The 13,671-nt window shown below is 42.5% G+C and overlaps 1 protein-coding gene across 1 annotated transcript in view; it reads right to left on the bottom strand.

The window, feature by feature from the left end:
* The window catches only part of SLC40A1 (solute carrier family 40 member 1), a 46,299-nt gene that overhangs the window by 20,382 nt on the left and 12,246 nt on the right, over positions 1 to 13,671 (bottom strand). The window contains exons 3-4 of the mRNA XM_069983541.1: positions 5,065 to 5,224; positions 1,986 to 2,101 (exon numbers count right to left, since the gene is read on the bottom strand). Coding sequence (XP_069839642.1) covers positions 1,986 to 2,101; positions 5,065 to 5,224 — 276 coding nt within the window. The remainder of the gene's footprint in view (positions 1 to 1,985; positions 2,102 to 5,064; positions 5,225 to 13,671) is intronic.

Genomic DNA, 13,671 nt, shown 5'->3' with positions numbered 1-13,671 from the left:
TATACAATAGCATAGCACTGGTTAGTATAAACAATGTGGTGTTTGCTTATAAAAGTCCTTTAAAAGGAAATTTAAAGTAAAAAAAAAAAGTTTTTCAAAAATCTAAAAGAAAACTTCCCCCACTAAAAGTTCAAATAAAAAAAAAAAGTAAAAAAACCCCAAACATATTTAGTATTACCATGTGCATCTAGGAAGAATGCACATCTCCTGTAATGCTGGAATGGTGAGAGGTGCACTACCACCCTGAAGACAACAAGTCTAAGGGTGGTATTACACGAAGCGATTTTTTTCAATTAACGATTAACGATAAACGATCTCCAACGATCGCAATAGCGGTTGCCTAATAATCGTTCGTTTTACAACACGGAAAGATTATCGGTTATATTGGAGCAACAAAATTCAAGAACACTCCCCTTTCAATTTGCGAATGAACAGGGAACGGCTAACGACATCTTATTCAAACGAACGATGTGCGAATGATGTGTAAAAGACAAACGATAAAAATAGATTCAAAACCTATTAAACGACCAGCGACCAATCGTTCGTCGTTTAATCGTTGTCTACTATTACACTTAAAGATAATCGTTCAAATACGACCGATTGAGCGATTATTCGAACGATAATCGCTTCGTGTAATACCACCCTAACTTTCATCAAGCCATTACTGAGCATCTGTTGGATTACGGACCTTATACTGACAAACCCCATCTAACAACTAAATGGTCTAATCCTATGTGGATATTACTTGTTCACATTGTTCATTGATTGGTTGAATTCATTTTACTAAACCTTTATATGACAGCATGTTTTTGTTCTAATTTTGCTGTTAGAAACCAGAGACAGAAATATTTTGCTGTCATAAGTAAATTGTCATAAGTAAATATACATAAAACAAGATGGCAGGGTAGAAAGCGCTGTCCTATCGGTGACAGGCTAAGCAGGCAGTTAAAGCTTATTGTCTTGGAAATGGAGGTGGAATCATTCTGAAGGGGACCTGAAGACTTAAAGGAGGACACTGGGGAAATTTGGAGAGGCAGGGAGCGTCATCAGGAGGAGGGCTTATCTCCATAACTTATGGCCATAAACCCTCTTTTCCAGATGATGCTCCTTGAGGAGCAAAACTAGTTGAGGGGCTTTGTGGTGTATGTTTTAAAGCGACTCTGTACCCACAATCTGACCCCCTTAAACCACTTGTACCTTCAGATAGCTGCTTTTAATCCAAGATCTGTCCTGGGGTCCATTTGGCAGGGGATGCAGTTATTGTCATAATTTTTTTTTTAATCCTGCAGCGCTGTGTCTAACGGCCGGGGCTTACATTTGTATATGCATTAGGCTGGCACACCCTTTCTGTCCTTCCTCCCCAACCTCCTCATCATTAGGAATGCTCCAGGCAGATTGCTTCCTATTCCCCACCTGTGTGTATAATGAACATGGGCTGGATCGTTAATACACCTGTGCAAAGCTCAAACAGCAGTAAATGTTCCTGGATCATTCCTAATAAGGAGGAGGGTGGGGAGGAAGGACAGAGAGGTGGTGCCAGCCTAATGCATATACAAATGTAAGCCCCGGCCATTAGACACAGCGCTGCTGGATTTAAAGTTGTTTTTATGACAATAACTGCATCCCCTGCCAAACGGACCCCAGGACAGATCTTGGATTAAAAGCAGCTATCCGAAGGTACAAGTGGTTTGGGGGGGGGGGGGGGGCAGATTGTGGGTACAGAGTTGCTTTAAACCATATCACTCTACCACTAGTGAGCTTTACAAAAATCTGTGTGTTATTAGCAACTTCAGTTACTCATTCATTTTATTGAAGATCTAATAAAAGTGGTGCTGGTATTGATCCAACCTTCACACTCCCTCTTTGGCAAGGTGGTGTTTTGATTCAACATAGCAATAATGTACCCCCTGCTGTGCCCCTCATAGTAATTTTACTATTTAAAAGAGTTTATCTTATAGTTATATAATTTTAATGTTGGTACTAACCAAGAGCCATCCTTGATACATTGATAAAAGTTCCGCCTTGTACAAGAAAACCACCATCAGGATTATTCCACAAATAATAACAGAAACATTTTGCACAACTAAGGACATCTGTGCCACTGTACAGGAAAAAAAAGGGAAAAATTAAAAGTACAACAAGGTTTAAACATATAATTAATGATTATTACACAGTTATCTGGAAGGAAAAATTTATTGAATCCTAGTAAGTAGCGGGGACCCTAATGGCCCTACTATATGGGGCAATTATCTTCTGAATAAGGCATAATTGGACAGATATTGCGCTGTGTGATAAAGACGAGGAGCTGATCGTCGGCTGATAATTGCCACGTTAACAATAAATAAATCAGAGCTAAGTATAAAACATCTTTATTTTATCACTTTAAAGCAAGGGCTGCACGGACATGGCTAACAATGAATAACAATAAATCTCCCTCTATGTTCTGGTAGATTATTGTCATCGGCCGCACATCTCTCTAAACAGGGAGCTGATATCCAATAATAGTGATACATTTAAGTTGGCTGCAAGAATGATACATCGGCCTTCATTGCGCACTGCAAACAAGCGCCATTTTTTTCTTACTTTATTGCTGCTGTAAGTAGCAGAGCGTATTGCTAGTTTTAAACATGACTTTTGTTTTGCAGTTTTTGTGTCAAAGCCAGAAGTGGATGGAACACATAAAGGCAGGACTTGTACGTCTCTTTACTGTTGAATCCACTGCTGGTAACATAAGGGTGCCCCCAAACATCCTATTTGTGTGGCATTTTTCAGGCCTCCAACAAAACACCAGAAAAACTGCCAATGGATTTTTACCCCATGTATTTGCATTTTTTTCCTTTTGCGTGTGAATATTCTTTTTTGTGGTTTAGGTGTTTTTGTGTGCTGATTTTTTTTCCCTCTGCCATCACATGACCTAGTTGCTTGACCACAAAAGGTGACAAAAACGCCAGAAGAAAAAGCCATAGGCACAGAAACTGCATTTTTGAGACAACCAGAACAATCCTATTGTAGAAACAATGCCACAGTTTGCAAAAAAAAAGCCACATCTTTGACAGGCTGCATTTTGGAAAAACTTCCAAAGAGACTCAAAAATGGCAGAGATGGGAGGAAAAACTCCCCCCCCCCCCCCCAAAAAAAAAAAAGGAATATGTGTAAGGTATATCATAAACTTTCATTGACCTCCAGCTATCATCTGGCTGCTGACATTTTTGCAAAAAAACTAAATTCCAAGATTTTAAGGCAGTGTGAAGCCAGCCTAGTGTCTAAGTGATTTCGCTATCAGTGCACACAGAGGGAAAGTGAACCTTAAAAGACCAGGCTAATTTACATGGGAGAACTATAGGGAATTATATTAAAATAAATAAATAAAAAGACAATAAAGATAGATACAAGAAAAAAATTGTTGCTAATGTCTGTAAGGGATGGAAATGGTTAACCATAGAAAGTGTGCAGAATAGTTTTTTGTAGTAGTTGTTTAGATATCTTAGTTTTTGTAGAAGTTGTTTAGATATCTTAGAGGGAACAATTGAGGCCATGAGCTTCAAGGATACTTCAGGTATGACGTCTTAGAGTCTGAATAACAAGTTGCTAGTTTAAATATTAAGTTGTTTGCCTGGGTAATAAGTTGCTAGTCTAAATAACAAGTTGCTTAACTAACCTTAGCTACTCACATGCTGTGTAACAGAATATGTAATGGACATGTCACTCCAATCAGAATACGAATGTATATGTTTATGACAGGTAAACCAATAGGAGCTTCGGAACCACCAATGGCTTTTCTTAATTTGATGTCTTTTTGTACATATATGTGTTTTGTCCAATAAACTATGAACTTGTTTTTTACAGAATCTTGTGTCTGTGTCATGTCTCCTAAGCTCATAAAATACTTTATTGATAATTCGGAGTCCCTCTAAAATTGGCAGTGGGCGATTTCTCGTACATTTTCTGTGGCTAAGCAGCGATCAGCGGTTATTAGCAAAATGGCCAGTTTTATCCTTTTGTCTCAATTACCTAATAGCTCTCAATATTGGTAGCCACTTGGAACCTGAATGGCATGCGACACATTCATTTTAAAGCTATATTGAAACAAATTTTGAGGCTAAAATACAGCTGGATTTAATCATGATCATGCTCTTTATTTACGGCCACAATTATCGAAATACGGTCTTATTTTTTCAGACATTGATAAATCTGGGCCAAGATATAAAACTCTTTACTGACTTACATGATCAGAAAAATCTGGTGTCCGGTTGTGGTTGCAGACCCACATTAGGGTTTTTTGCATTAAGAGGCAAATAAAAGTTGTGTGTTTTTTATTCAGTTGCACTATAACAGTACTAAAATTCTTGAAATACAACACATATCTGCACAATTCAGATCAGTGTCGTATACCTATTACAAGAGAGAATTTATTTGTACCAATAGGCCATTTATATACCATTTTCCAACGGGCCATTTACACACCACTTTAGACTGCTGGTTTAGGGTATATTCACACAACGTTTTTTCAGCTCCGTTTAAAATGACATCCATCAATTTGAGTCTAAAATAATGGACGTCATTTAGCTGTCTAGCTTTCCCTTAGTGCAATGACGGATGTTGGTACATTATTCTAGTTTGGGTTACTAATTGGCCTTTGGGTGTGGCGTAATTGAAAAGTCCATTGAATTTAATAGTAAAAACAAAGAAAGAACGGTGACAAAAGAAAAACTGTGTGTGAACAACTAATAAAAAACATCTGCTGTTTGCAAAAGAAGTCCGAAAATAATTGTCATGATAATTATTTTGATGTCCACGGTGAAAACGTCCGTTATTCAACACATTGTGTGCATTGGATGCCCGTCTTTCCATTGACTTCAATGCATTGCACTGCAGTCAGTTAAATCGCGGCAATAACAGACATCTTTTTAAATAGAAAAAGCAGGCGCCTTTTCTCTTTTTTTGACGTTGTGTGAGCATAGCCTTAATCTGATTTTATAGAAATTAGTCAGAAATCTACATTTGTAAATGTACCCTTATCACAGATTAACAAGCCAAGTGTAAACTTTCATAAAAAGACATTACCTTTTAGTCGTGGGTTTTTATCTACCCAGTCTCCAATTATGGCTCCAAGGAGAAGCACAGAGCCTGCAACCACAAGTCCATATACAGCAGTGAGAAGTAAACTGTTTCCATATAGTTCTACCAAGAAGAGAGAGACAGCAAAGTGCCACATACGATCTCCCTGTAAAACAGAAAAAAATAAAGAAGAATTTCTAAAGAAATAGTTATTTTTTACATTAACCCTTTGAGGACCAGGCCCAAAATGACCCAATGGACCGCGCAAATTTTGATCTTAGAGTTCTTGTTTTTCCCTCCCCCCCTTCTAAGAGCTCTAGCACTTTCAGTTTTCTATCTACAGGGTACAAACCCACTTGACGTATTTGCTGCGTGAATCAGTCTTAAAAATAAGCAGGCAAAACGCAGGTTGGCTTTATACGATTGTTCTGCGTTAAAATACACAATCGCATATTTTTGAAGCGTGAAGCTTGTTGTTAGCAAAGCATCAATTGTTAACAACCTGTGTGAAAAACGCATGTAGCTTCACGCTTCAAAAATACGCAATTGCGTATTTTAACGCAGAACAATTGTATAAAGCCAACCTGCGTTTTGCCTGCTTATTTTTAAGACTGATTCACGCAGGAAATACGTCAAGTGGGTTTGTACCCACAGGCTGTGTAAGGGCTTGTTTTTTATAGGAATAGTTGTACTTTGTAATGGCGCCTTTCATTCTACCATAACATGTATGACGGAATCCCAAATATATTATTTATGAAGATATAAATAGGTGAAAACGTAAAAAAAAACACCCAGGACGTACAGTTACGTCCAGGGTCGTCTGATGACAGACTTCCATGACGTAACTGTACGTCCACGGTCGTCTAGGGGTTAAAGAGATATTCCCACCTCAACTAATAGAGATCCACTTGTAAGAAATACTTTTGTACATAGATTCATTTAGCAATCTCACCTCCTTCTCCTGACATGCTGCTCTTTCCCTCACATTGTTGACAGCTCATTGTCTAGGTCTCTGACCTCCACTTTGCTCTAAAAGCAGTGGTCTGGTAGCTAAAGCAGTTATATATAGCTAGAATGTATCATGCATGAAGATATAGAGGAAATTTATCAGGACTGTTGTACAGTGTAACATAAAACCCTGGCCCCATGCATCACAGCAGATTTACTAAAAGGTGCATGCCTCTCAGTAAATCAGGTGAATCGGGGCAAAAGACCCGAGTGTGCTCGAAACGTCTCTTATACTTGGATATGCAATAAAGCTCCTTTGAAGATTTTTCTGGATGCTGCTGAGTTTTGTCCTCTTGATGTCATCAGACATGTCAAAAGTTTATTAATCACAGTGATCAGGAGATATAGCTGGGGAAAGAGCGCAGCAGCAAAATCCACTTCTTGGCTAGCCACTGATTCTGCCCATGTAGTCTCATAGACATGGTAGGAATTGTCTGTTACAGAGATTATTGAGGTTCTGGGGTACAGAGGTACAAGCCTCTACACAGCGACCCAGCTGATCCCATAGGTTTTCTATGGGATTCAGATCTAGAGAAAGTGTAGGCCACTCCATTTGAGTCTCCAGCAGCCGTTTCCTGATGATATGACCTCCATGAGCTGGAGCATTGTCATCCGTGAAGATGAAATTAGGCCTGTATTGTTTATGTAGAGACCCAATGCCTAGATGATGCCTAGGCTTGTCAATGTATTATTCGCAAAGTGTAGGGCAGTTTTGTATTGGCTAGATGCACCTGCCCACACTGTAACATCAAGCACCACCCAACAAGCATCTTGTTAGATAACAGCATAGTTAAATAAATAAATAAATACAATTACATAATACAAATATGTAAGTATTCAGAGGCTCAGTAAACAATTCTAGCTATTGCACAACACTTGGCCTACACACTTGCTGGCTGAGGAGGTACAGAAAATAAATGTATTCTGCTTAGGGATTTCATTCCTCAAAAAGCTCTTCAGGCTGTCTTTTCACCTAGTTTTTGTCACTCTTTCCCCCACTAGGGCCCCATAGATTTTTATTTTCGCCACTTAAAAAACTTGTGTAAATGTTTGTTGAGTTTTTGGTGTGTTTTTTTAGCTTTCCTTTTCAAATATTTCAACAGAAATCATTGAATCACATGTTTAAAGAATCACAAGACTTGAGCAAGGGATGGCATGCCTGATGCTTGAAGGGAACCAATCAGCCCAATTTGATGGATTTGGTTCGCTGCATCACTGTATAAAGCTGCTATGCGTCTGCAGCAGCTTTCTTAAAGCGGAGAAAATTAAGTTTTAATCCACCGGCACATGGCAGGCAGAGACGGGCAGGTAGTCATCTGGGCGGCTCCCCGTCCATGTGTACTCACAGCTCTCTGCCTGTCAGTGCGCTTTGCAGGATAATTGACAGGAAGAGGTTTCTAACTGGCCTCTTTTCCAATCAAACATCCTTCAAAATGTGCTGACAGGCAGAGAGCTGTGACTAGTCATGGCCCAGATGACTAGTTCCCGGCTCTCTGCATGTCTCATGCACTGGAATAAAAGACTTCTGGGCGCTGCTAGTAGCAGAAAAAATCTGGGTGATTGCTTCACTTTGAAATCACGCTCTTTCCCATTATACAAATAAAGTCCATGTTCACACTGTGTAAGAACATCAGCTGTATGACAGCCGTCTGTCTTACATGCTCACCCGGCCAATACTGCAGTATCGGCCGGTAGAACATCAATTTATTTTAATTAGAATGCGGGCACATTTGGGTGTGTCCGCAATCCAACTGACCATTGACCACAGTGTAAAGTAAGGCTGGGAGCTGTACTTTACACTGTAAGCACAGACTATTTTCTACGGCTATTGTTTCCTGAACTGCGGCCGTGGAAAATAGGTCAATTATTTTCTGCGGCCGCAGTGAACAACGGCTGTAGTGTATACAGTGTGTATACACTACAGCCATAGTCCCATTCACTTCAGTGCAACTGAACACTCCTAGTAAGCAACAGCCGTTGTTGCAACCTCCTCATTGTTTGACAAAAAATACAGTGTGAACTTGGCCAAAACACGTAAAAATAATTAAATAAATCTATTAAATATATTAAAATATAACAAAATTGTTCCTGCACGTTAAACAGCATAAACAAAAAAAGCAAAAATGCCCCAGGATTGCAGATTTTTGTTACAATATATAGTGGAAAAAATATAGAGGGATCAAAATGTCCGACCTACACAATAATATATTAAAATATAACAATATTGTTCCTGCACTGTGAATGGCATAAACAAAAAAGCAAAAAATGCGCCAGGTTTGCAGATTTTTTGTTACAATATATAACAATGGTACAAAAAAATGTCACCCCAACCAGCCCCGTAGGTAAAAGTAATTTTAATCATAATTATTATTAATAATTATGGCTGAGGGGTGTTGTGTGGTCCGCTGTAATGCATCTTCCAGGGGGAAGGAGGTAGCGGGCCGCTTTGATCCGCCGTAACACATATCACAGCACACTTACCTCATCACACATATCATACACTCCTTACCTCATCACACATATACACTCCTTACCTCATCACACATATCATACACTCCTTACTAGAGATGCGCGAACCGTTGGACTTTTGGTCCGACGGCATCTGCGCTCGATCGTAATGCCACACATAGCACACAGCACATTACTTATATTACACATAGCACAGCCCACTACTTACATCACATATAGCACAGCACACTTACCTCATTACACATAGCACAGCACACTACTTACATAACACATAGATCAGCACACTTACCTCCCACACAGCACAGCACAATTACCTCATTCCACATAGCATAACACACTTACCCCATCACACATAGCACAGCACAACACCCCCACTCTGATGCTCTATCCCAGGTGAGGGTTTGGGGGGAGGGGCTGCTCTACTGTGTTGTCCGATGGAGGGGGTCTGATCTGATCAGCAGAGTGTGCAGACCACTCTACTGCCCGGGTGGGGAACAGAGCAGAGTGTGGCAGCTGTGCACATGCCGGTGCTCTTCTCTGCACAGCACAGTTCGTGGGTGAGAAAAGGGGGAGGGGTGCCCGCTCTGAGACGCTATCCTCTAGCCCATACCTCCCAACTTTTGCAAAGAGCAAAGAGGGACATGTGCGCCGCGGTCCCCATAGCGACCCTCCATAGCCACTCCCCCATAGCGACCCTCCATAGCCACTCCCCTACAGTCACCACATGCTGCTGACTGAATAAATAGTGCCCTAAACAGTATCCAATCCCCCCCAAAATGCCCTATATAGTATCCAATACCCCATTATAGTGCCCCACATAGTATCCAATTCCCCATTATGCCCCGTTCCCACTGAGCAAAACTAGCGGAATTCCGCCGCGGAATGCCGTTAGCCTCCCGCTCATAATGGGAGTCTACGGGAGGCGCGCCCTCATGCTCTATCCGCGCTGAAGAATGAACATGAATGAATTCCGCTACTTTTGCTCAGTGGGAACGGGGCCTTATAGTGCCACACATAGTATCCAATCTCCCACATAGTGCCACACATAGTATCTAATCCCCCATATAGTGCCCCACATAGTATCTGATCCCCCCATATAGCGCTCCACATAGTATCCAATCCCCCCATATATGCCCCACATAGTATCCAGTGCCCCCATATAGTGCCCCACATAGTATCCAATGCCCCATATAGTGCCCTAAATAGTAGCCAATGCACCCATATAGTGCCCCACATAGTAGCCTATGCCCCCATATAGTGCCCCACATAGTAGCCAATCCCCATATAGTGCCCCACATAGTAGCCAATCCCCCCATATAGTGCCCCACATAGTAGCCTATCCCCCCATATAGTGCCCACATAGTAGCCAATCCCCATATAGTGCCCCACATAGTAGCCAATCCCCCATATAGTGCCCCACATAGTAGCCAATGCCCCCATATAGTGCCCCACATTTTATCCAATCCCCCATATAGTGCCCCACATAGTAGCCAATGCCCCCACATAGTGCCCCACATAGTAGCCAATGCCCCCATATAGTGCCCCACATAGTAGCCAATCCCCCATAAAGTGCCCACATAGTAGCCAATCCCCCATATAGTGCCCCACATAGTAGCCATCCCCATATAGTGCCCCACATATTATCCAATCCCCCATATAGTGCCCCACATAGTAGCCAATCCCCCCATATATGCCCCACATAGTATCCAATGCCCCCATATATGCCCCACATAGTAGCCAATCCCCCCATATATGCCCCACATAGTTGCCAATGCCCCCATATATGCCCCACATAGTAGCCAATCCCCCCATATAGTGCCCCACATAGTATCCAAACCCTAATATAGCGCCCCACATAGTAGCCAATGCCCCCATATAGCGCCCCACATAGTAGCCAATCCCCCATTAGTGTGGCCCGACTAGAAAAACAATAAACCAGTAACTCACCTGTCCGCTGGTCCCAGCAGCTCCTCTCCCGACAGAGCGCGCACCGGCATCCTCCAGGGCGGGCAGCGGGGTATACAGACACTGACTGTGCCGGAAGTGACCTGCAGCCTCTATATGAATTACTTCCGGCACAGTCAGTGTCTGTATACCCCGCTGCCCGCGGGAAATCCTCAAAACATGACCTTTTGGTGAGGCCTGAGGACTGGAACTGAGAAGCAGTGTTCTAGGAGATGGGAGTGGCAGCAGTTTGATGTACGGACTGTTGGTATGTATGTGCAGCCAGCCCCAGCCGTGCTTGCCTCCCTAGCTGATTAAACTGATAAGGGGACGCAAGTTCGGCTGCAGGGATGTGTCACCTGTATGTGCAGCCCCGAGCCCCCTGCTTTCAAATCTTGCCTGGCAGGTGGCAGGGGGCAGCAGGCCCCAGCTGGTCCCTCTCCCCCTCAGGGCCCCTATGTCCGCCACTGCAGAGAGCAATGACTAGTCACGGGTGGCTCCATGCCGAGATGACTAGTTGCCTCCCCTCTCCTGTCATCATGCAGGAGAATAAAAATACTTTTTTCCCACAGTAAAGCTGCACAGCAGAGCTATATTGTGCGGCAGGGAACCATGTCAGCACAATCATGCTAATTGGTTCCCTGTAAATAACTTTCTATGTAGAGGACTGGAGCATTTTCAGGGTCCTGTAGAGATCACACAGGGTCCTGGAAATATAAAATGAAGCCACCCTCATCCAGTGCCCAAAGGAGCAGCTCATCCTGGCCCAGGTAAAGAGCAGCAGAGAACATGTAGTATGACACTGTGCAGAAGAGTGGAGATACTAGACAGCCAATCACTGCATGCATTTCACTAATGCTGGGGTTTTACTAGTAAAATGGCTACTTTCATTGGTCAATTTGTCGCACTGTATGTTGAGTCTGGTCTCAGGTTACAATGGTCCAGAAAGGACCATATATGTTGAAAATAATGTAACCTGAGGCCATTGTAATTTGAGGGACCACTGTATACTGTTACTTTGTGGGGCTTAAAACTATAGGCGTGCCCCCCTGCACTTCTGAGTTCTGCATAATAAAAGTTCTATGGAAGGGGTATTACAGGATTAAAACATTACTGTCATTTATATAGTATTCACGAAACGTGTAAATGCAGCTTTATATTTCTTTACCAGGGAGTAGTAAATGGTTTCTGTGCAGACTAGGACCGGCCCACTGGGGAATTGGGGAATCCCCTGGTGAATTCTCTGCATTATGTCTTTGACCACAAGAGGTCTTTTAACCCCAGAGTGACAAGTGACATCACTTGTGTGCTCACAGAGCAGAGAAAGGGGACACCAAAGGACTGCAGTCTTCGGTTTAACGCTTTATGGAAACAACGGATGCAAAAACCGATACAATTGTGTGTCATCCGTTTGGATCTGTTTTTCCATTTACCTCCATTATTAAAAAAAAAGATCGAATCTGATGTTTTTTTTTTAATGGACCCAAAAGTAGTGGTACTACATTTTTCTGTCTGTTAAAAGTAACCAAATAAAAAGGATTACGTTGAAAAAAAAGCAATTTGAACCCAGGCTGTATTTGTGAGGCTGTATAGCAACCAAAACCAGGAGTGGATTGAAAACACAGAAAGGCTCTGTTCACATAATGTTGTAATTGAGTGGATGGCCGTCATTTAATGGCAAATATTTGCTGTTATTTTAAAACAACGGCTGTGGTATTGAAATAATGGCCGTTATTTACTGTTATATGGCGGCCATCCACTCAATTTCAACATTGTGTGAACAGATCCTTTCTGTGTTTTCAATCCACTCCTGGTTTTGGTTGCTATGAGGACCTGACATGAGGACCAAATACTGCCTGAAATATACATAGTGTGAACCCAGCCTTAGGCTGCATTCACACGGAACACGGACGTGGAATGCCTGCCCGGGTGGGGGAGAGTCTGTTACAGGCATTCCACGTCCGTGTTCCGTGCAGAACACGGAACGTGTGAATGCAGCCTTACTACCGGGAAGATACCTAACATGGGGGATTCTATCTACTGGGAAGAGGTCTAACTAACAGGAATATTCCCTATAGAGGAATGCCTACTAAATTGGGGGGATATTACATACTGGGTAGATAACTACCAGGGAGATTACCTAAAGTGGGATGTAGATACTACCTACTGGGTACACCTACATGCACAGAGAGGGATAACTATTATATGGATGCACAACACATAGGGGAGCATGACTACCATATAGGTGCACAGAGGGGACTAACTATAATATGGAGACAGAGGGACCTAACTACTATATGGAGGAAACAAAGAAGGCCTAACTACTTTATTGGAGCACATGGCGGACCTATTAAAAGAAAGCAGGGCAGACACAATGCCTATAATATATGGAGGCACAGAGGGGCCCAACTACTATATGGGAGACATAGAGGGGTGTAACTTCTATATGGAGACAGAAGGGCCTAACTACTATATGCAGGCACAAAGAGGCCTAACTACTATATGGAGGCACAAAGGGGCCTAACTACTATACGGAGACAGAGTATGTAACATAATTTTACTATAAGGTTAGGATGAAAAATCTGTAGATTAGAAAAAGAATAGGTTCACAAACAAATACAATTTTCTACATCTACACACAATTCATTTTGAACTGTAGTATATATTCAGCTATGCTTTAAAGGGGTAGTGCAGCGGTAAAGAATTATTCACAGACTAACACACATTACAAAGTTATACAACTTTGTAACGTATGTTATGTCTGTGAATGGCCCCCTACCCCGTATCCCACCACCCCTACCCGTGTACCCGGAAGTGTGGTGCGCTATACTCACCTGTCACGTGCCGACACCCGTCTCCGATCTTCAGCGAGTGACGTCTTCTTCGGGCGGACGGCGAACAGCTCCGACTGTCCCGAATGCCGGCCGCCCTCTGCAGCGTCATCCGATGTTCAGCCGCGATTGGCTGAGCATAACTGTTGCGGCGGAGGGGGGACGGACGGCAGCGACTCGGCCGTCCGTCCGAAGATGACGTTTGGCACAATATGGCGGACGGCCCTCGACACGGATCAGGTAATGTATAATGCACCACACTTCCGGGTACACGGGCGGGGGTGGTGGGACAAGGGAACGGGGCGATTCACAGACATAACATACATTACAAAATTGTATAACTTTGTAATGTGTGTTATTC

The sequence above is a fragment of the Dendropsophus ebraccatus genome, chromosome 9 (assembly GCF_027789765.1).
Source record: "Dendropsophus ebraccatus isolate aDenEbr1 chromosome 9, aDenEbr1.pat, whole genome shotgun sequence".
Lineage (NCBI taxonomy): Eukaryota > Metazoa > Chordata > Amphibia > Anura > Hylidae > Dendropsophus > Dendropsophus ebraccatus.
This window is presented reverse-complemented; position numbering and strand designations above follow the sequence as displayed.